The 24,868-nt window shown below is 38.1% G+C and overlaps 1 protein-coding gene across 3 annotated transcripts in view; it reads left to right on the top strand.

Moving 5' to 3' along the window:
- The window catches only part of ARMC2 (armadillo repeat containing 2), a 136,347-nt gene that overhangs the window by 51,322 nt on the left and 60,157 nt on the right, over window positions 1–24,868 (top strand). For all 3 annotated transcript variants that reach the window (XM_066373520.1, XM_066373519.1, XM_066373521.1), the window contains 2 exons: window positions 11,186–11,288; window positions 13,049–13,272. In XM_066373520.1, the coding sequence (XP_066229617.1) occupies window positions 11,186–11,288; window positions 13,049–13,272 (327 nt within the window). The remainder of the gene's footprint in view (window positions 1–11,185; window positions 11,289–13,048; window positions 13,273–24,868) is intronic.

Below are 24,868 nucleotides of genomic sequence, written 5' to 3'. Positions count from 1 at the left end.
ACATACATAGAATTTTTAAAATATGGTATACTTTTTAAATGCTGCTACCTTTTAATATTATGCAGTGTTGGCAATGTAAAACTTTATTATTATTTTTTTAATTTTAATAATTTTATTTTTTAATGGGGTGACATCAATAAATCAGGATACATATATTCAAAGATAACATGTCCACGTTATCTTGTCATTCAATTATGTTGCATACCCATCACCCAAAGTCAGATTTTCCTCTGTCACCTTCTTTCTAGTTTTCTTTGTGCCCCTCCCCCTCCCCCTTCCCCTCTCCCTCTCCCCCCTCCCCCCGTAACCACCACACTCTTATCAATGTCTCTTAGTCTCACTTTTATGTCCCACCTACGTATGGAATAATGCAGTTCCTGGTTTTTTCTGATTTACTTATTTCACTTCGTATAATGTTATCAAGTTCCCACCATTTTGCTGTAAATGATCTGATGTCATCATTTCTTATGGCTGAGTAGTATTCCATAGTGTATATGTGCCACATCTTCTTTATCCAGTCATCTATTGATGGGCTTTTTGGTTGTTTCCATGTCCTGGCCACTGTGAACAATGCTGCAATAAACATGGGGCTGCATGTGTCTTTACGTATCAATGTTTCTGAGTTTTGGGGGTATATACCCAGTAGAGGGATTGCTGGGTCATAAGGTAGTTCTATTTGCAGTTTTTTGAGGAACCACCATACTTTCTTCCATAATGGTTGTACTACTTTACATTCCCACCAACAGTGTATGAGGGTTCCTTTTTCTCCACAGCCTCTCCAACATTTGCTATTACCTGTCTTGCTAATAATAGCTAATCGAACAGGTGTGAGGTGGTATCTCATTGCAGTTTTGACTTGCATTTCTCTAATAGCTAAAGAAGATGAGCATCTTTTCATATATGTGTTGGCCATTTGTATTTCTTCCTGGGAGAAGTGTCTGTTCATATCCTCTTCCCATTTTTTTATTGGATTGTTTGTTTGTTTGTTGTTGAGTTTTATGAGTTCTTTGTATATTTTGGATATTAGGCCCTTATCTGAGCTGTTGTTTGAAAATATCATTTCCCATTTAGTTGGCTTTCTGTTTATTTTGTTATCAGTTTCTCTTGCTGAGCAAAAACTTCTTAGTCTGATGTAGTCCCATTCATTAATTTTTGCCTTCACTTCTCTTGCCTGTGGAGTCAAATTCATAAAATGCTCTTTAAAACCCAGGTCCATGAGTTGAGTACCTATGTCTTCTTCTATGTACTTAATTGTTTCAGGTCTTATGTTTAGATCTTTGATCCATTTTGAGTTAATTTTTGTACAGGGGGAGAGACTGTAGTCCAGTTTCATTCTTTTGCATGTGGCTTTCCAGTTTTCCCAGCACCATTTATTGAAGAGGCTTTCTTTTCCCCATTGTGTGTTGTTGGCCCCTTTATCAAAAATAATTTGACTATATATATGTGGTTTTATTTCTGGGTTTTCTATTCTGTTCCATTGGTCTGAGTGTCTATTTTTCTGCCAATACCATGCTGTTTTGATTGTCGTGGCCCTATAATATATTTGAAGTCAGGTATTGTAATGCCCCCAGCTTCATTCTTTTTCTTTAGGATTGCTTTGGCTATTTGGGGTTTTTTATAGTTCCATATAAATCTGATGATTTTTTGCTCCATTTCTTTAAAAAATGTCATTGGAATTTTGATGGGAATTGCATTAAATTTGTATATTGCTTTGGGTAATATGGCCATCTTGATTATATTTATTCTTCCTAACCAAGAACAAGGAATATTCTTCCATCTCATTATATCTATTTCGATTTCCCTTAACAATGGTTTATAGTTTTCATTATATAAGTCCTTTACATTCTTTGTTATGTTTATTCCTAGGTATTTTATTTTTTTTGTTGCAATCGTGAAGGGGATTATTCTTTCAAGTTCGTTCTCAAATGTTTCATTGTTGGCATATAGAAAGGCTATGGACTTCTGTATGTTAATTTTGTATCCTGCAACCTTACTGTATTGGCTTAATGTTTCTAGTAGTCTTTTTTTGGATTCTTTGGGGTTTTCGATGTATAGGATCATATCATCTGCAAAAAGTGATACCTTTACTTCTTCTTTTCCGATATGGATGCCTTTTATTTCTTTGTCTTGTCTGATTGCTCTGGCTAGAACCTCTAGTACCACATTAAGGTCAATAAGTAGCTGTCTTATATATTTTGGTGCTCCTTGGTTTGGTGCATATATATTAAGAATTGTTATGTCTTCTTGATTCAGTGTCCCCTTAGCCATTATGAAATGACCATTTTTGTCTCTGAGTACTTTTGCTGTCTTGTAGTCAGCATTATCAGATATGAGTATTGCTATGCCTGCTTTTTTTTGGATGTTATTTGTTTGGAGTATTGTTTTCCAGCCTTTCACTTTGAATTTGTTTTTATCCTTGTTACTTAGATGAGTTTCCTGTAGGCAGCATACAGTTGGATTTTCTTTTTTAATCCATTCTGCAACTCTGTGCCTTTTTATTGGTGAGTTTAATCCGTTTACATTTATTGTAATTATTGACACTTGTGAGTTCCCTATTGCCATTTTATAGATTGCTTTCTGTTAGTTTTGTGTCTTGTTTGATCCTTCTCTTTCGTTTTTCTATCTTTTGTTTTTATTTGGTTGTATTCCATACATCTTTCCTCTGTTGCTATCTTTTTTATCTCATGTGCTTCTGTGGTGGTTTTTTCGATGGTGGTTACCTTTAAGTAATGAAAAGGGTTCCTACCCTGTTCATTGTAGTGCACTATTTTGTGAGTACTTTTGCACTCCATCGTCTTTTGCTACTGTTAATCTCCATCCTCTCCCCCCTTTCTTTTTGTTGTTGTCACAGTTTAAATTTGGTTTTATTGTGTTCTTCTTGGAGCTTTTACTTGTGGCTTTGTTTTTTTTTTGTTCATTGTATCTGATTGGAGAAACCCCTTTAGTAATTCCTGGAATGGGGGGTTTTTGATGATAAATTCCCTCATCTTTTCTGTATCTGTGAATGTTTTTATTTCTCCTTCATATTTAAAGGATAGCTTTGATGGGTATAGTATTCGTGGCTGGAAGTTCCTCTCTTTCAGGACTTTAAATATTGGGGTCCACTCTCTTCTAGCTTGTAGAGTTTCTGCTGAGAAATCTGATGATAATCTAATGGGCCTTCCTTTATATGTTGTATTCTTCTTTTCCCTGGCTGCCTTGAGAATTTTTTCTTTGCCGTTGGTTTGTGCCAATTTCATTATGATATGCCTTGGAGTAGGTTTGTTGGGGTTAAGAAAACTCAGAGTTCTGTTTGCTTCTTGAATTTGAGGCTTTAGTTCTTTCCACAGGCTTGGGAAGTTCTCATCTATTATTTGTTTGAGTATATTCTCCATTCCATTTTCTCTATCTTCTCCCTCTGATATACCTATTATTCTTATGTTATTCTTTTTGATGGAGTCAGATAATTCTTGTAGGGCTATCTCATTTTTTTTAATTTTTGAGTCTCTTTCTTCTTCTCTCTGTTGTGCCTCAAGTTGCTTGTCTTCTATTTCACTAATCCTCTCTTCTATCTGGCCTGTTCTATTAGCTAAGCTTGTTACCTTGTTTTTCAGCTCGTGAATTGAGTTTTTCATCTCTGTTCGATTTGTTTTTATATTTTCAATTTCCTTGGAAATATATTCTTTATGTTCATTGAGTTGTTTTCTGAGCTCCCTAAATTGCCTTTCTGTGTTTTCTTGTATATCTCGGAGGATTTTTAGGATTCCTATCTTAAATTCTCTGTCATTTAGCTCCAAGGTTTCCAATATATTAAAATTTTTCTCCATAGATTTTTCCTCATCTAGCTGTGTTACCTCTCTTTCTTTTGTATCCATGATATTCGATTTTCTCTTCCTTAATGGCATCTGAGGGTGGTTTTGTTGATAGTATTAATGAGATTTAATAAAGAATAAAAAGTTAAAAAAATAAAAAATCAAAGAGTTGTTTTTTTAAAAAAATTAATAATGAAATAAAGAAAAATAAAATAAAAAAAAATTTTTTTTTAAAAAGGAAATTATTCCCCCCCATCCTTTTTTTCTCTCCTCTCCTCTCCCCTCTTTCTTGAGAAAATCTTGTGGTGAACTGTGAATTATATTGTACTAAATAGAACAAACAATGCCTATAATGGAGGGCCTGAGTTGGGGAGAAGTAATAAAGGGGCAAAAAAGAAAAAGAAAAAAAGAAAAAAAAAGGGTGTATGGACCCACAAAAAGCAAATAAGAAAAAAAATTGGGTCAAGAATAAAATGATTTGCTTTTAGGTGTTGGTTGACTAAGAGTTATGATGAGAGGAATAAGAGGAAAATGGAAAAATGGGGGGACAAATTAAAAAATTACTATTGTATTTAGTGGAACAAGAACTAGATAAAATGGAGAGCCAGGGATGGGAGCACTGCTAGTGAGTTAAAAAGGTGAAGTAAAAACCCCCCAAAATGCCACAAACATAAGTTTGAGTCCCAGATAAGATAATTTGTTTGTTATTGAGTTTGAATGAGAGGAGATGTAAAGGAGAAAGGAAGAAACTAATATAGAGGGAGAAAAGAAGGAGAGAGAGAGAAAAAAAAAGAGGGAACCACTAAAAGAAGAAAAAAGAAAGGAGAGAGAGAGAGAGAGTTAAGGGTTTTGGAGTGTAACCCTCATAGAGAGAAAGGAAGAGAAGAGAAAAGATAATGGGAGATGTAACACTTATGGGTAGTGTAGTTCAAGGAGAGGAGAGAGTAAGACCGGCAGAGAGTTAATCGGCCAAATTGGAGGAGGAATAAAAAATATCAAGAATGAAGATAAGAGAAACAAATGAACAAATATAATAAAATGGGATAGGCTATAAAGTCTGCGTATTATTCTTGATTTTGAGAGGTTATCTTCTTGCTTTTTCTTTTCTCTCCCTCTTCCTGGTCGGTGACTCTGTACCTCGGGTTCTGCCCCTTTGGCACGCTCAGGTAGAGGTTTGCAGTTGATAAGTCTCTATGACGATGTCGTGTATTGTGCTTCAGTCTCGTTGGCAGTCGAGGCTCATTAGCATTTATAGGCTCCACCAGTGAGAGAGTCCGTGTTCTTGGAACCTTTCTCCTAGTCTTTCCTTCCTCAATTAGTAGCCTGATAATCCAGCTATGGGATTGCTGCTGCCTCTGCCTGGATAGTAAGAGGGTCAAAGAGCTGGCAACTTCCCACTCTATTCCCACTCAGCACAGGGCTCTGGGTAAGGCAGTCAGTCAGAGCTGCTAGCATAATCAGGCGGTGCTTCCTGCCCACTCAAAGACCTTTGGCTCTGCCACTCTGTGGGATAACATGGGCGCGCACTGCCGAGGCACTTGGAGGAATCTCTCGCCCACTATCTGCGCGCGCAGATCAGGATATCAGGCTGGCAGTCTCACACTCTGAGTGAAACCCCCACCCGCACAGAAAAGTTCCAGCGTTGGAATTGGCTCTCGCTCCGTCCCTGGGTGTGGCTTTTTCAAGGTGTTGGGGCGGCCCGAGATTCCGCTTTTTGGCCCACACAAAGGCCCCTGACTCTGCCCCTCTGTGGATAACATGGGCGGGCACTGCCAAGGCACTTGGAGGAATCTCTCGCTCACTATCTGCGCGCGCAGACCAGGATATCAGGCCAGCCACCTCACCTTCTGAGTGAGACCCCCACCTGCATGGAAAAGTTCCAGCGTTGGAATTGGCTCTCGCTCCGTCCCCGTGCGCGGCTTTCCCAGGGTGCTGGGGCGGCCCGGAGATTCCGCTTTCAGCCCACACAGAGGCCTCTGACTCTGCCCCTCTGTGGGGTAACACGGGCGCCCACTCCTGAGGTGCTGGGAGGAATCTCTCGCTCACTCTCCGTGCACACCGACCAGGATATCAGGCCAGCCACCTCACCCTCTGAGTGAATCCCCCTCCCGCACAGAAAAGTTCCAGCGTTGGAATTAGTTCTCACTCCCTCTCCGTGCGCGGCTTTTTCAGGGTGCTGGGGAGGCCCGGAGATTCTGCACACAAAGGCCCCTGACTCTGCCTCTCTGTGGGGTAACACGAGCGCCCACTGCTGAGGCACTCGGAGGAATCTCTCGCCCACTATCTGTGCACGCCGAGCAGGGGATTAGGGAAAATGGGTGCCCCACTTGTCTTTCTCTGTCTGGGTTTGGCGTGAGTGTTAGCTTGTATTGACTGGGTTGCCACAGGCACAGTTTTTCCTCGGCTTGGATCTCCGTGCCACAGCCTGGTTCAGCCGTTTGTGCCGCGGCCTGGATCTATTCACCCCCTTTGCCCGCCTCAGTTTCTATATTCTCAGTTCCCAGTGAAAGCAGCCCTGTTTAGGTTAGTGAGGAAAGCGGAGCATTTCTTACTTCCTATTTCCTTCGGGGTTTGATTATATATTTAGCCAATTTTTCGCTAAACCATACTTTTGGGTGTATTGCAAAACATCTGGAGGCTCCAAGGATAGGTTTTTCTGTTTCTGGTTGAAGATCTTGTTGAGTTTTGGGGGAGATTTATTGGTATCGCTTCCTACCGCGCCATTACGCTGACGTCATCCTTGGTAATGTGAAACTTTAAATTGTTATTACTTAAAATAGAATAATAAAGAATTACTGAATTTAATGTGGACATACACAATTAAGAAATTATGCAATATACCTAGGCTTAATACAACCAACATTAGATTAGTTCACATTTAATATAATATTCAGCCCATCTTGAACAAACAAGTCTTTAAAAAGTAGGTAAAATAATCAACTACCAACAAATACATGAGGACAGCAGCCATGGGTCACATCTCAGGTATACTAATCAAACTCTTGAATATATGTTATGTGTTTTCTTTGACTATTTTTTAAATTATTGTTTCAAGTTTGTTTAATAGTAGCTAAAACTGATGTAATAGAACACTCGACTTATTTGGTACTGGTTAGGGACAGATATTTTAGGCTTTGAAAATAGTTAATAGGGCCCTGGCCAACCGGTCCGGTGGTAGAGTGTCGGCCTGGCATGCAGAAGTCCCGGGTTCGATTCCCGGCCAGGGCACACAGGAGAAGCGCCCATCTGCTTCTCCACCCCTCCCTCTCTCCTTCCTCTCTGTCTCTCTCTACCCCTCCCGCAGCCAAGGCTCCATTGGAGCAAAGATGGCCCGGGCGCTGAGGATGGCTCTGTGGCCTCTGTCTCAGGTGCTAGAATGGCTCTGGATGCAACAGAGCAATGCCCCGGATGGGCAGAGCATCGCCCCCTGGTGGGCATGCCGGGTGGATCCTGGTGGGGCGCATGCAGGAGTCTGTCTGACTGCCTCCCCGTTTCCAGCTTCGGAAAAATGGAAAAAAAAAAAGAAAGAAAATAGTTAATAGCCACTTGGAAAGGGAGAACACTACCAGAGTTCTTCATCTGGTTCATAATCATTTCTTTTTTTTTTTTTTTAATTAAAAGAAAAATTTTTTTCCATTGATTTGTAGGGGGAAGAGAGAAACATCCGCTTGTTGTTTCATTAGTTGTTCCATTTAATTGTGTGTACTCATTGATTGCTTCTTGTATGTGCCCTGACTAGGGATCAAACCCATGACGTCTGGCATGCTGGGTGGACACTTTATCCACTGAGCTACCCAGTCAGGGCCTGGTTCATAATCTTAGATAACAATCAAAGGTATTTGTAAAGCAAAGTTTTGATATTAAGCCCCCATCTCTGTTTTATTTCAGAGCAATTAATTTAGATTTAAACTTATTGAATCCTTTGCCCTACATAAAAAATTGAGATGCTGTTTATATACTTGTACAATATTTATGTGCTTTATCAAGTTCTTAAGTACAAAAAAGTAAAAAAGAGGTAATACAACAACTTTATATTTAAAAGTTAAAAATTTGAAACGTATGTTTAGATCAGGGGTCCCCAAACTACGGCCCGCGGGCCGCATGAGGCCCCCTGAGGCCATTTATCCGGCCCCCGCTGCACTTCTGGAAGGGGCACCTCTTTCATTGGTGGTCAGTGAGAGGAGCATAGTTCCCATTGAAATACTGGTCAGTTTGTTGATTTAAATTTACTTGTTCTTTATTTTAAATATTGTATTTGTTCCCGTTTTGTTTTTTTACTTTAAAATAAGATATGTGCAGTGTGCATAGGGATTTGTTCATAGTTTTTTTTATAGTCCGGCCCTCCAACAGTCTGAGGGACAGTGAACTGGCCCCCTGTGTAAAAAGTTTGGGGACCCCTGGTTTAGATGAAGCCCTCTCCGGGACATTGCCTGCCTGGTGAATCAGGAACAAGACTCCTAGGCTGCACTGCAGAGTGCAGAGCTGGGTAGGCGGTCCCTCCTGATTAACTATAAACCCAGGAGTCAGGAAGGGCCTTCGAAACCATCAAGTCCAACTTCCCATCCGCCTCCTGAATCTCCTATAATGTCCCAGGCAAGGCATCGTTTCACTCAGGCTTTGGTGATGGGGTTCTAATGTAAATTTTAAAAAGACCACATATAAAGCTGTTGAAAAAAATCAACAAAATAACTAAAGATATATAGGACTAAGAAGTTTTTAATAATGTTTTCCTGCCAATATTTATGTTATCTATCAATTTAATATAATAATTGAGACATTTAAAATTATTTATAGTTAAAAAATTCATTGAGGATAATGTTAGTTCTGATTTCTTGCATTCTTTGATTAAGGCGGGGTTTGTCAGACCATTTTAATTTTAACCTTTGTGTTAAAAAATCTTACAAAAATATATCAGCCTATATTAACATTTTTTTTTTTAGAGTACAAACATATACAGTGTAAATGTAACTATATATATTCAGAAGGGGAGAAAATATCTAGCATCCTGGGGGGCGGACAGAAAAATACCAGTATGTCAACAGTGATTATATATAGTGGTAGTATTATGAGTGATTTTAAAACTTCTTTTAATTTTCTAAACCTGCTTTAAATAGAAAAGACTACTGTTTTTAATATTAGAAAAATACCGCAGTAAAGGAGCCAACTTTGTGCCCGGGACTCTGCCGCTGGGACTCTGAGTGAATAACTCAGCCCGGCCTCGGTTCTGGCTCTGTAGCAGGAGAGACAGACGGTGAACACACGCAGTGCCCGAGTGAGCCGCGAGCTCTGTGGGGAGAAAAATCAACCAGACGAAAGAAAACGGACAGTGTTGGGGGGAGGGGTGCTGTTTTATGTGAGGTAGTCTACATTCCTTGCATATAATTTAATTTTTTATAATGTTTTCGTGTCTCAAAGTCACAATTTTGCACTTATCAAAAGAGAAGGTATTGGAATTTGCTTTGAATGTACACTGACCTTATAGCAGACCAGGAAATTGTGGGTTATGTATTGTTTTCTCTAATGAAAACTCTGGTACCATTTTTCCCCCTTTGCCACTTTTCACTAAAAATATAAGATTTGGGTGACAGGGTTGAGGTTAGTTGTATTCATTCGTTTGTTCAACAGGCTTTATTAAGTATATAAGACATGCTACATACCATCATAGCAAGAGTAATAAATCATGATTTTGACCTCAAAGTCTCACAATATAGTAGAAGATTGTTGACTGATTAAAATATATTCCCAAATATTAAGGACATTCTATTTTACATTGATATAAATTTTTTTGTATTTTTCTTTTTTAGTTTATGGATGCTTATACAATATTTTTTTAACACCTAACCATTAAAAATGTTTACAAGTTCTGGCTTCCATTTTTCCTTCTGAGAACAGAAGGAGTGTCCTTTCCACACTATGTCTAGTTTCTGAGGCTTCCTCCAAGGGCTTCTCAGACTGGGATGTGCACAGGACCCCTGGGGTACTGGTTACAGTGCAGATTCTGATGGATGAGGCCTGGGAGTCTGCATTTCTAATACACGACCAGGTGATGCCAAGATGAGTTGACATGACCTGTTGGAGGAGCATCCTCCCCAGTTGCAAAATGGAAATGATAACAGCTAATATGCGAGTGGCTCTGAGATAAGAGGTGAGGGGCCCAGAGCAGGGGGCAGATGGAAGCTGCTCCATGGATAACGCTCCCTTCCCTCCGCCCCTCCACACGGGCTGACAGCGTTTATCACAGCATCTCCTCCAGCGAACAGTGCATGCCTGGTACACAGTAAGAGCTCAGTAATATTTGTGGATCAAGCACAGAATAAATCTTTAAAAAATATATGTCTGACAAATTCCATGATCTTTTTTTAAGCTAACTGAAAGTTCATTCATAAATAATATTAAAGATCATTAGAAAGATACTTTTTAATGATAAAATAATGACCCATCTGCCATTCTTCTCACACAGATAAATTTATTTGTAAAGATGACCCTATTCCTACATATTTTACACTCTTACAATGAGAACACTTAATAATATTTCTATCTTATAATAGCTTATAAATCTTTCTTTTTAAACATAGTGCTCACAGTTATACTCTTTGTGACTGCTTAATATGACTCGTATTGATGATCTACAATGTATTAAATCATTACCTAATATTGAAATTTTTAGGATATTGGACATTTAGGATTTTTCTTTTTCACTATTACTACTTTAGATAATACAATACACAGCTAATTTAAACTATTTGATTCAGTTAGCCCTCCTACACCATTTTTTTAAAATGTATACTTTCTTGTTGCCCCTATTTTTACTTTACTTGAATACTTTTGTGTGATTTAGAAGGTAATTTTAAACTTTGAACATTACTTGTCACTATCTCAAAGCATTCCAGAACTTGCCTTAAAATAAATACATATTATCTAATGAGAAAATGACATTTTTTTCTTTTATACAAATGATAGAGAATCATACTTCCTCCCACCTTTCTTTTTCTGTCTTTCACCTTCCTGTGCTTTCCAAATATTAGTATACATCCTCCTTTACTTTTGTGTTTTAAAGCAATTAGTCCATATAATTAAATTTATCGACATCATCCTATCTTTTTTCTTCATATACTCTTTGAAGTAATGTCACAAAAGAGCATGAGACTAAAAAGTATTGAATAAAAAAAGAAATGTTTATTATTAAAAGGTGCTTACTCTGGATATTATTTATATTTGATAGTTGGCAAATAGGTGGCCAGAACTTTTGAAAGTTCATTTCTTGAGAACTTCTCTTTATGTTTTAAAAATACTCTTACTGTACTTTTAAAATTAGATGTTTGTGTTAAAAAAAAATTATGGCCTCTCTTTATTTTCCTCTGTAATAGAAGTGTGTTTTCTCTCTTTCTCCACAGCTTCAAGTAAGTAAAAAGAATCTTCTTAATGTCTGCAAACTTATATTTAAAATTAGCAGAAATGAAAAGAATGATTCTCTGATTCAAAATGACAGCATTCTGGGTGAGTATCATTTAGTGCTACCATCAACCAAGTATTGCACTTGAGTGCAAGGTTACAATTAATGATAGCAGGGATATTTTATTTTCTAGTATTAGGGAGACTTCCCATGATGCCTATTTTCACTCTGTGTTTCTCACATCCCACTTAATATATCCTTTGAAGCATAGTAGGATAGTCTGCTATATATTTTAATGTTCACAGTAACATTATGTGACTTTACGAAGTGTTCCCTATTTAAAAATTCATTTCCCGGTCTTGGGTCTACTATTAGGAAAAAAAACACACTTAATATATTTGACATAATTGAAATTCTGTCTTTTGATATAGTAGGAATTACTAAAACTTGAGAGACATCTATAACTGTTGTAGAAATTTGACATCAAAATGTCTCAAATGTGTTTCAAATATTTAGATAAATTTTACTATCTAGTTAATAGGGTCTATCTCTTGATATGCCCTTAAATAATTAAGATGCTTAATAGTTACTTAAATAGTGTTTTATCAGAACAGCGAGATAAGATGTCCTGCCACACAATCAATCAATCTATTAGCCAAATTAAGAAATTAGGAATCTTTAATTAGCCAGCTACAGAAACCACATGGAACCTAAATTGTTTACCAGTGTGGCCCTGAGCACAGTTTGGAGTTAGGTTTTATAGGGAGAATTACATACTGATTGAGGAATGTGGAGGGGAGAAAGCATAACTGTAAAACAAAGCAGTGAAACAAGCTTTCTTACAACATTTAGCTATAGGGTTAATTCAGGGAGAAACATTCTGAGAACACCTGCTACTTTGCAAAGCTAGTCCAAGGCCACAGTCTGGGAAACCAGCCTCAAGGCCAATAGGGAGTAACTTACTTTCAGAAAAAGTAAGTTCTGCTAAAAAGTCTTTTTGTTTTAGAGAAAGTAAGTTTGCCAAAAATCATTTATGTTATAGCCTTTCTTTTCTATACTCAATAGAGGTCTTTTATGAAATAGCATTGCTGATCTAAAGAAAGGCAGCATGGAAAAAACTTTGTGTCCTCATTTTACAACATAGGATAAATAGCCTCATCTGTTTTTCACCCCAGCAAACAGGGACAAGCCCAGTACTGAAAAAAGTGTCAAACACTGAATCAGCTCTTGAGATTGTATACTAAAAACAAAGAAAGATTCTGACAAATGTTCACATTGATATTAATGAAATAAATTGTGATATAGACATGATTTCCCTTATTAGAGTTGCTTGGATTACTCCAAAATCCTAAGAATTGCATGTTTGGCGGCGGTTGTTCTTAAGGTGTTTTGGGAAAGGGTGGGAGTAATATTTTAAAATTTTCTTTCTATACTGATTGAGATTTTTTTAAAGGTTCTATCTTGATTAATTTCCCATTCATGCAGCAACTGGTATATTCTTAATGATTTGTTGAAATGTGACCCTTAAATTGCTTTAATAATTATTCTATAATAATGCAAAATGCTAGTAACCAGAAATAAGGTTGATAAATATTAATAGGAGGCAAGGGATGACATTTAAAGAACACTTTCTTATTTATATATTATAATCCCATCCTTTTACTGCCTGTCATTAACTATTAAGAAGATTTAGCTAAAAGTAGGTTTTCCTCTTTATACCAATCAGTATTCCATAACAAGCAACGACTAGGTTCTGACTAACATTCTACATATTGTGTTTGATGTTCACATACAAACACTTTAAATATCTCTCTACAGCTATTATAATCATACATACATTTGTAATAATCTGTCTTTTTGACAGAAACATTATTGGAGGTCCTGAGAAGCAAAGATCTACAAACTAACACGGAAGCCTTTTTATACTGTATGGGGGCTATCAAATTCATTTCTGGTAATCCAGGATTTCTCAATGAAATGATCAGCAAAGGTGCTGTGGAAATATTGATGAATTTGATAAAGCAAGTATATGAGACCACCAAGAAATGTAGTACATGTTTGCCTAATTCAGGCCACTTGTTAGTCCAAGTAAGTATTTTACTTGAAAAGCTGAGATGTGTAAAATTAGTTTTCATGGTACATGGTCATGGTTACCTGTTAGGTGAATGTAAGAGGTGATGGGGAGGTTGGGGACCAGGGGCAGCAGTCACTGCCCTACCTCCTCCTTGTGTGTGCCTATTTCCCCTGGAAAGGCAATTTCATGGCTTTTCGCAGAGCAGCTGTCCACGCAGCTTGCAGACAAATTTTCCCCTCCTAGCAGAGAAGGGGGGCCTGGAAGCATGGAAATACAGCTCCTCTCTGCAAAACAATCGCGCGTTCTCACCAGAATTATAATGATATGGAGATTGTTCATGTTGGTGGGTAGTAAATGTCACGCTTCTTATATCTACAATAAAAACCAGAAAGTTAATGCTGTTGAATGAACAGTTGTTGAGGGGGTTGTAGGTGACATGCAGGCCTGAGACAACAGGAACGAAGGTAACAAAACTGAATACATTTACTACAACCAGGGCAGGAAGAAAAAAATGTGTTATGAGTTAGAGTTTTATTACTACTTTTGTGGCAGATTAAATTTCCTAGTTAAATTATTTTCATTGGAACTGCTTCAGCTCTCATGTTCTTATTTAGATGAGACTTTACTCTTTAATAGCATTTGTAGGTCAAATAATAGCCTCTTCAATGTAATAATTCATGAGATTTGAAATGTGCTTGTCAATTAATGAGGATTGATTAAGCACTCAGAGCACTTGAAGATTTGGGGAAAGTGGTAAAAATTAGATTTAAGCCCTGGTATAAAGGTGCTTAAAGTGTTTATGATGATTATTAATCTTGGCCTTGTGACCCATCTCCATTTTGAAAAAAATTGTGGAAACCTGTTTTGGTCATGAATAATTTAAAATTCTATTGGATATGCCATCTTTGGGCTAGAAAGACTCAGAAACATCATTTTCATGCTGCCAGTGTTATTGAGTCATTCAAATTTTCCCTTGATGAATCGTTATTTTGGTTATATAATTATATTTTTACTATGCAAAAATGTATAAGGAAGAGTATAAAAAAAAGCTTTTATTTTTCTTTCTGAGATAACACACCTCCATTTTAGTAATCATTCTTGCAAGCATTTTTATGCATATATATGCTTACATATATACAATTTTATATAATTCTTGCTTTTTATCATAGAATCTGTGATTTTTAGTTGTTTTTGCTGGTTTCTCATTATTATTTTCCCTCCTTGTTTCTCCTTGTGGTCTGCCCAGTGAGCCAGGTCTGTTCACACTGACCTCTCAGGATCTTTTAGTACACTCATAGCTTTTCCAAAATAATGTGGGAGTGCATTTCTCTCCTCTCATTTAACAGTAGTGAAACCCCCTTGAGTCAACTCTATAGACTTATTTTATTCTTTTTAATGGCAGCATGATATTCTGTGATTAGGCTATGCTTCAAATAATCAACCCTTCTCCTGTTGAGATAGTTACCTTGTTCTTAGTTTTTATGCAATAGCTTCTGGCATTCTTCTCTAGTTTTAAAAAGCTCTTTATAATCCATTTGTGTGTGTGTGTGTGTGTGTGTGTGTGTGTGTGTGTGTGTATAATCAAATAAATTATAAAATAAAATTGTAAGTTATAAATTTTAAAATATGCCCTGGCTGGTTGGCTCAGTGGTAGAGCATCGGCCCGGCATCTGGATGTCCCGGGTTTGATTCCCAGCCAGAGCACACAGGAGAAGGGCCATCTGCTTCTCCTCCTCTCCCGCTCTCCCTTCTCACTATCTCTCTCTTTTTCTCCTATAGCCATGGCTCAGTTGGAGCAAGTTGGCCCCAGGCACTGAGGATGGCTCCATAACCTCACCTCAGGCTCTAAAATAGCTCGGTTGCCAAGCAACAGAGCAATAGCCCCAGATAGGTAGAGCATTGCCCTGTTGGGAGCTTTCCAGGTAGATCACAGTAGGGAGGGACACATGCGGGAGTCTGTCTCTCTACCTCCCCGCTTCTCACTTAAGAAAAAAATAAATTGTAAAATATAAATTATATTTATATAATGAAATAAAAATATCTGTATATTTAAATGCATTGAAAAGAGCTTTTTAAAACCAGACTCTCTCTATATATATATATATTTGTATATAGCTATATAGTAAACTATATATCTAAAGCCATATATATATAAAATAAACTATATGTCTATTTGTATGTGTGTGTATATATATATAGAGAGAGAAAAAGATCTGTGGATAGATGGATAGATAGACAAGTAGATAGCCTGGTTTTAAAAAGCTCTTTCCAACCTATATTTTATATATAAAATTATATATTTATAATGTATATTTATATAAATATATCAATTTATACTTTTATTTATTTATATGTAATAAAATATACTGCTATATAATATAAAATATAATCAGTTGATATGTAGGAGCATTGGGTGTTATTGTGACCAAAAATATATCAAGTCAAGAACAGGACCTTTGGTATGTCAGTAAGTGCTGTGTTTTTCTCCCCATGTTTCTCTTTTCTTTCCTTTTTCTCTCACCTCAGCATCATTCACTGCAAACAGACTCACTAGGTCAGATGTCCCTTTCCTTTCCTGGCACCCATGTACCCCCTAGGATGTTGTGGGGCAGGCACTATAGTAAATTCCTCCTCACCGCTCACCAGCACTCCCCAAGCACTGATCGTTCCCCAAGCCTTCCTCTGTACCTGCTAAGGTCTGCTGCTTACATGTCCTGAGTTCTCTCCCTGTAGCACAACCCGCACCCCACATGCTCATCCAGCCAGCAGGAGAAAGTGAAACCCGTGCTTCTGTCTGAAGGGTTCTGTGGGGGAGACATGCAGATGAGATTCAGAGGCTGCGGTGCTGGGTCTCGAATACCAGGCTGCAGAGTGTGGATTTTGAGCAACAGGGGGAAACTGGAGGTCGGCTTGTGGGAGGAGAAAATAAGATCAGAGTGGCGGAAAGATGAATGTGCCCAAGATTCTCAAGAGATAAAAGACCAAAAGCTGAACGGTGATGGAAGAAGGATGTGTCAGTGCTGTAGACAGGTTAGAGAGTTAAGATCTCACACTTAGAAGCCCCAAGTAAGAGACATTGCTGTAGTTATTAGATTTTAGACTGATTTTAATGGAGCTAAAGGGACGAGATCAAAGAATGGTGTGAAAAAAAGTCTCTCTACAGCATATTGGCTGATGTTGCTTAGGGGGGGAAATACTGAAGTGTGGTGATTTTGAAGGTTTTCTTTGTGTTTTTTCTTATATATCCACATACATATATGTTATCCCTGTGTGGCTCACATCAAAAGACATTGATACACAAGTGTTTGTGGAGTGGCTGCTCTGTGCCAGGTGTTCTGGGTGCTGAGTAAGATAATGAGGACAAGACGGCTGCCGGAGAGGCTCACCTTTTGGGGATGCTTTTGTCTAGATTCTAATGCCATATTCTTCTACCAAACCATGATATTTCCACATGTTCAGTGCTGCATTCAGTTCTGCCTGTCAGATACCTGATAGCATTTTGAGACGGTTGAAATGATAATTGCTCGTGCTCAGAGGAACTGAGGGGCCACCAACTGCGACCCAAGTAGAAGCATTAATGCTTCCAGTCTGGCAAAACTGGAGACATGAGTGTGTCTGTAAAATCTTAAGAGTGAAAATTAAACAGTGCATTTTCAAAAAATTCCAAAATTTCAGGAGAGCTCGCTCAAAAAAGAGAAGAAACACAGGCCAGGTAAAAAGCAAGGCCCCCTAAGCGCCAGTAGTAAATTGCATGACTCAAGGAGGTGACCCATGGAAACAGAGATTTGTCTTTATTGATCTAGAAAAGATTATCATGAGGTGTTAGAGTTCATATCTGACTTGTAAAGGCCAACAGTGAGAAGGCATAACACTGGAGCCGAGGAAGGTTGCTGAAGTCACCTCCACCAGACAGTCTCCACCCTGCCCCCTTTCTGAGGAGTAGAGCACAGTCTTCTATGTACATCATAATCACAGCCAACCCCAAATTCCCCTGGCACCTTGTTTGTCTTCTTGTCTCTTGAGAACATCATGTGTTAAGTTGCTTTACTGTAATTGAAGAAAAATCTCAAGGTATTCACAGTTATAGTTGGGTAATTTATAGGTAAATAATATACTATTAAAACTCATGTTGATTCCCCTGGCCAGGTAGCTCAGTTGATTAGAGCATCATCCTGATACACCAAAGTTGTGGGTTCGATCCCCAGTCAGGGTACATACAAGAAGTAATGAATGTACAACTAAGTGGAACAACAAAATCAATTCTTCTGTCTCTCTCTTTCTCTTTTCTCTCAAATCAATCAATAAAAATTTTAAAAACCACCAAGATTGACTTGAATTTCTATATTTTTTATTACTCCTTTATATTTTCAATTGTTTTTTGTTTGTTTGTTTATTTGTTTTTTACAGCCTGGCCCGTTTGATTTGGAGTTCAGTCCTTAGAGAAATAAATTCTTTCCCTGCCCAGATGCAACATTTTTGAAGTTAAAACTGTTCTGCAGCACCCGGATACATGGTTTGCTTTTCCTCCCCTCACACCTGTTTCTCTCTCTGGTGTCTAAGCCTACGGGCTTCTCCCTGGAGGGCCGTTCACACCTAAATCGTTCTAGTCCTTGCTCAGTACATCTCTGGGGTCACAATCTTCCATTCTATAGATGGAAACGTATCAGAAAGGTCAGTCTTCTCACCCTTTGTCAATCCCTGTTCTGTTCTTTCACTTTGGCATGAGTTTGGGGACAAGAAAAGTGAATTGAACAAAGAAGGAAGACTCAGACATTTTGAGCCTGGATATTTTAGAAAGTGATAATACTATTGTTAAAAATTAGAGTTATACAAGGAACTGATTTGGTGAGAGAAGAGAAGGAAATAATGCAATTAGTCTTAAAGCAAAACTTTAATATACCAGAACAGCCAAGTGGGACTGACCAGTAGTCCATTTGAAATATGAACTGATCCTTAACAGAGAAAGTAAAGCCAAAAAGACCAGATTTAGGGTCATCAACATGGAGGTGATAGTTGAAGTCAACAAAGACAATGAGATTACTTAAGGGGAGGGTATAGGAAGAGAATAGAGAAGGGATGGGGACAGATTCTGTGAAATGGACAAATTTGTGGAATAAGAAAGAATAAAGAAGTGACCAGAAAATTAAGAAAGGATGATGATATATGAGAGAGTAGAGGTTTCAAAAGCAAGGATTGGTCAGCTTTGGCAAATGCTGTGGAGGGCATGTAGGGGAAGAGGAATTCTGCCGCTGTTGTTTTTTTTAATTTTTAAAAACTTCTTTCAATTATAGTTTATATTCAGTATTATTTTGTATCAATCTCAGATATGAAGCATAATGGTTAGACAATCATATACTTTGTAAAGTGTCCTCCCTGATATTACCAGTACCCGCCTGGCATGTATAGTTATTACAGTATTACTGGCTGTATTTCGTAGGCTGTACTTTACATCCCTGTAACTGCTTTGTAACTACCAATCTGTAGTTCTCAAACCCTTCACCTTGTTCACCCAGGCCCCCAACTCCCCTTCCCACTGGCAACCATCATCAGTCTGTTCTTTATATCTGTTAGTCTGTATCTGTTTTGTTTGCTCATTTATATTGTTTTTTAGATTCCACATATACGTGAAATCACATGATATTTGTCTTTCTCTGATTAACTTATTTCAGTTAGCATAATATCTTCTAGGTCTAATCATGCTGTCACAAATGGTAAAGTTTCATTCTTTTTTATGGCCAAGTAATATTCCATTGTATATATGTACCACATCTTCTTTATCCACTGATCTATTTATTGATGAGCATTTAGGTTACTTCCAGAGCTTGGCTATTGTAAATAACATTGCAGTGAACACAGGTGTGCATATGTTCTTTCGAATTCATGTTTTGGGTTTCTTCAGATATATACCCAGAAGTGAAATTGCTGGATCATGAGGCAGTTTCAATTTAAATTTTTTGAGGAGCCTTTTTACTGTTTTCCACAATGGCTGCACCAATCTGCATTCCCACCAACAGTGCATCAGTTTTCTCTTCCCTCCACATCCTCACCAACACTTGTCTTTTGTGGATTTATTGTTGATAGCCATTCTGACAGGTGTGAGGTGATATCTCATTGTGGTTTTAATTTGCATTTATCACATGATTAGTGATATTGAGCATCTTTTCATATGTCTATTGGTGCATGTCCTCTTTGAAGAAGTGCCTATTCTGGTCCTTTGCCATTTTTTAAATTTCATTGTTTCTTTAGTGTTGAGTTGTAGAAGTTCTTTATAAAATCTGGACATTACATCCTTATCAGATATATAATTGGCAAATTTGTTCTCCAGTTCAGTGAGTTGTCTTTTTATTTTGTTATGACTTCTTTTGCTGTGCTAAATCTTTTTAGTTTGATGTAGTCCCATTTGTTTTTGTTTCCCTTGCCCAACAAGATATATTAATAAAAATATTACTAAGAGAAATGTTTGAGATTTTGCTGCCTATGTTTTCTTCTAGAACTTTTATGATATCAAGTCTTACATTTTCTTTAATCCATTTTGAGTTTATTCTTGCATATGGTATAAGTTGGTGGTCTAGTTTTTTTCTTTCTTCCTCCCTCCTTCCCTCCCTCCCTCCCTCCTCCCTCCCTCCCTCCTTCCTTCCCTTCCTTCCTTCCTCTCTTTCTTTCTTTTGCACCTATCTGTTCAATTTTCCCAACACTATCTATTGAATAGACTGCCCTTACCCCGATGTATGTTATTACCTCCATTGTCAAAAATTAATTGACCAAAAAAGCATGGGTTGATTTCAGGGCTCTCTATTCTGTTCCATTGATCTAAATGTTTCTATGCCAGTACCATGCTGTTCTGATTACTCTGTCCTCATAGTATAGTTTGATATCAGGTGGCATGAACCTTCCAATTTTGTTCTTCTTTCTCAAGATTGCTGTGGCTGTTTAGAGTCTTTTGTGATTCTATATAAATTTTTGGATTATTTGTTCTAGTTTTGTAAAATATATTATTGGCATATTGATAAGAATTGCATTGAATCTATAGATAGCTTTGGGTTTTAAGGACATTTTAACAGAGTTAATTCTTCCTCTTCATGAAGACAGTATATGCTTCCATTTATTTGTATCTTCTTTATTTTCTTTCTTTAGTATCTTATAATTTTCTGAGTACAGGTCTTTTACCTCCTTGGTTAAATTTATTCTAGGTATTTTATGTTTTGATGCAATTGTAAATGGGATTGTTTTCTTACTTTGCCTTTCTGATACTTTTTTATTGTACAAAAATGCAACTGATTTCTAGAGATTTATTTTATCTTTTTCTATTTTACTGAATTCATTTATCAGTTCCAGTAGTTTTGGGGTGAAATCTTTAGGGTCCTCTCTATATAGCAGGGGTCGGGAACCTATGACTTGTGAGCCAGATATGGCTCCTTTGATGGCTGCATCTGGCTCACAGACAAATCTTTAATTAAAAAAATAATAACATTAAAAATATAAAATATTCTCATGTATTATAATCCATTCATTGCCTACCGCTCATGTTCATGGTTGTGGGTGGCTGGGGCCAATCACAGCTATCCTCCGGGACAACAGCAAATTTTTATTGGATACTGTGTAAGTACACGGGTTGTTGTGAGATCAGGAAGTAAACTTCCCTCCTTTTAATCAAGTAGTCAGCTAGCTAATTGCAGAAACCCTTTTGATGAAGAAGATGGCTAAAAGAAAAAAAGATGAGGAGTATCGTACTTTTCAGCAGAAATGGACCGAGGAATTCGCCTTTGTGGAGAGAGCAGGTTCTGCAGTGTGTCTAATATGCAATGATAAAATTGCATCGATGAAACGGTCAAATATAAAGCGGCACTTTGACACACGCCTTAATACATTTGCATCAAAATATCCAGCGGGGGACAGCAGAAAGAAAGCATGTCAAGAGCTACTGTGCAGAGTGCAAGCTAGTCAGCAGCAACTCCGTGTTTGGACCCAACAAGGTGACTGGAATTCAGCTAGCTTTGCTGGTGTTTTAGCAATTGTAAGAAACGGAAAGCCATTCACAGATGGGGAGTATGCCAAAACATTCATGCTTGATGTTGCCAGTGAACTTTTTGACAACTTTTCGGATAAAGACAAGATAATCAAATGAATAAAAGACATGCCTCTGTCAGCAAGAACTGTTCACGATCATACCATCATGATGGCAAATCAAATTGAGGCAACACAAGTGAAGGACATAAATGAAGCACCATTCTTTTCTCTCGCTTTGGATGAGTCAACAGACGTAAGCCATTTTTCCCAGTTCAACATGATTGCAAAGTATGCTGTTGGTGACACACTACGTGAAGAAAGTCTTGCTCTTTTGCCTATGAAAGAGACAACAAGAGGGGAGAATTTATTCAAGCCTTTCACTGAGTTCACTAAAGAAAAAAATCTACCAATGGATAAACTTATTTTGGTGTGTACTGATGGTGCTCCGTGCATGGTGGGGAAAAACAGAGGATTTTTTCCCCTTCTTCATGAATATGAAAAGAGACCCATCCTAAATTTTCACTGCATCCTACATCAGGAGGTGCTTTGTGCTCAGATGTGTGGCGAGCAGCTTGGTGAGGTGATGTCACTGGTCATTCGGGTGGTCAACTTTATTGTTGCCTGAGCTTTAAATGATCACCAGTTTAAAACACTGCTGGATGAAGTTGGGAATAATTATTCTGGTCTGCTTCTGCACAGCAATGTGCATTGGTTGTCAAGAGGAAAGGCACTCAGCTGTTTCGTGGCTTGTCTGAGTGAAATCTGGACTTTTCTTGAAATGAAAAACGCCGAGCATCCTGAGTTAGCTAACACTGAGTGGCTCCTGAAGTTCTACTATCTCATGGACGTGACTGAACATGTGAACCAGCTCAATGTGAAAATGCAAGGCGTTGGAAATACAGTCTTATTCCTTCAACAAAGCAGTGTTTGCATTTGAAAACAAGCTGGAACTCTTCATTGATGACATTGAAACAGGTAGTTTATTACACTTTGAAAAACTGGGAGAGTTTAAAGATGCATGCACAGCAAGTGACCCTGCTCAACATCTTGATCTCCAGCAGCTAGCGGGTTTCACATCTAATCTCCTGCAGTCATTCAAAGCGTGCTTTGGAGAATTTTGTGAGTGCATTCGTCTTTTTAAGTTCATCACCCATCCACACAAGTGTGCAGTGGACAGCACCAACCTGAGCTACATCCCCGGTGTCTCCATCAGAGATTTTGAGCTACAAGCTGCTAACCTGAAGGCCTCAGACATGTGGGTAAATAAGTTCAAGTCACTAAATGAAGATTTGGAAAGACTTGCACAACAGCAAGCAGAGTTGGCGAGCAAACACAAGTGGGGAGAAATGAAAAAAACTTCAACTTGCGGATCAGCTGATTGTCAAAACTTGGAACGTGCTTCTCGTCACATACCACACACTGCAGCATGTGAGTATTGCTGTACTGACAATGTTTGGCTCTACATATGCATGTGAGCAGTCTTTCTCACATATAAAGAACATTAAGACCAACCTACAATCATGTTTAACAGATGGAAATCTCAACACCTACATGAAGCTTAACCTCACCACGTATTAACCAGACTACAAAGCCATCAGCAAAATCATGCAGCACCAGAAGTCGCATCAATGGTAAGAAGTACTTTATTCATCATTGGTTAGCAACAGCATAACAATATTATTAAAAAGAATTTAGAGACTTATTGTACTTTAAAAGTGTTGGTCTTACATAAAATGCACGCATTTACTTGTATTTAGTGTTAAACATATTGTATGGCTCTCACGGAATTACATTTTAAAATATGTGGCATTCATGGCTTTCTCAGCCAAAAAGGTTCCCGACCCCTGATATTAGTGTCTTGTCATCTGTAATTTTCTGCTACTTTGTATGGACCGGTTGAGTAGGCAGGTGGGGTGAGGTCATGTTGCAAGGGGTTCACACTCTCTTTAAATCTTACATGATTTTGAGAGAATTGGTGACATGAGATATACTCCTAATCTCTCCTCTTGAAATGTCAACAAATTGAACAACTATAATGCAGGAAAGGAACCCCAGGTGATCTTGCTGGCATGCCTGAAAGATCCGTGCACCAATGGACTGAAGGCAGGTTGGGTTGAAATGTGAGGCAGAAACTAAAATGCTTTCATGGTAGACTCTGGAAAGGAGAGAAGCTGGAAGACTGAATTTTTCTCTTTCCTTGCTGATCTGATGAGGAAGGCATATTTAGTTTGGGTTTTGTTTTGGAGCCAGGTGAAGTAGAGAGAGGGAGGGCATAGGGGAAGGAGCTGAATTAAGGCGGGCACAACCAAGAGCAGGGATATGGTCAGGGTTCCCATGGTCTGCCCACATCACTGGGCTCCACTTGTGACCCCCAGTGCTGGGCACATGCACAGCCTGCAGCGCTTGCTTAGTTGGCACTCACTTAACCAATGGAGTTTGGCCCACATGGCACTTCACTCAATAGGCATGTGTGGCCTGCACAGCACTCAGGCACAGTCAGCTCACAGTGTGCAGCCTGTGCTTACCCACAGTCCCTATGCAGTGTCAGAGAGGACCAAAGTGTGTCCTGTCAGCCTCCCAGATTTGCCTCCCTCCCCTGTCATAAAAAGAGTGTCTGTGGTAGATTCCCCACAGCTGACTCTCTGGAGCCATTCTCTTCCCTGAGAGGCAGAGGTACCCAGCACTTGATCCCCTGGCCTATTGAGATGTGAGGAGGAGCACTCAGAGACCTGAGATCACCATTGCTAGAGCCATAAAACTGCAAAACTGTAAAGCTGCAAAGCCGTAAAGCTTAAATTGTAAAAGCCTAACAAGTCCCACCCACCAATGAGATTGCAACCCTGCCTACATCATTATAACAGCAATGCTCAAGAATTTTACAGAGCCAAAACTTGTAGTACAGTTATACCTACTGAAAAAGTAAAAAGTAACCTCTCAAAACTGAAAAAAAAGTTCTTTTTCACATATTTTCTTTTCATTTTTCTTCTTTCTTTTTCTTATTTGAATTTCAATATCCTTAGTTTTTATATATTTTTTATTCTTATTTTTTGTGAGGGTTTTATTTTTGATATGGTTTCTTTTACTCTTTCTACTCTCTTCCCTTTTCTTTTCTCTCTCTTTTTCTCATATGAAATTTATTTTTCTTCAAATTATATTTTTTACTCTTATTTTTCTAATGTTTTATTTGTTGTTAATTTCATTTTTCCCTTTTTTTTCTCAGTTCTTGCTCTTTGCTTTCTGTAGTTTTTTTCTACTTATTATATTTAGAATTTTCACTGTATTTTTTCAATTTTTTTTCATATTTAGTTGTCTTTTGTTGGCATTATTAACAATACCACTCTCAAATGCCATCAAGGAAGAATAAATAAAATATCATGAATACACAAGACAGAGATGTAGTTCAGATAGATAATGAAAAATCTCCAGAAAAAAAAAATCTCTTTCCCAGAAGGTAGTAGGATGAGGATACACAGGAATACATGCATTTTTTTAAAACAGAGATAGAGAGAGTCAGAGAGAGGGATAGATAGGGGCAGACAGACAAGAACAGATAGAGATGAGAAGCATCAATTATTAGTTTTTCATTGTGACACCTTAGTTGTT

The sequence above is a fragment of the Saccopteryx leptura genome, chromosome 3 (genome assembly GCF_036850995.1).
Source record: "Saccopteryx leptura isolate mSacLep1 chromosome 3, mSacLep1_pri_phased_curated, whole genome shotgun sequence".
NCBI classification, from domain to species: Eukaryota; Metazoa; Chordata; class Mammalia; order Chiroptera; family Emballonuridae; genus Saccopteryx; species Saccopteryx leptura.
Note: the sequence above shows the minus strand (reverse complement) of the source record. Positions and strands in the feature narration are given on the sequence as shown.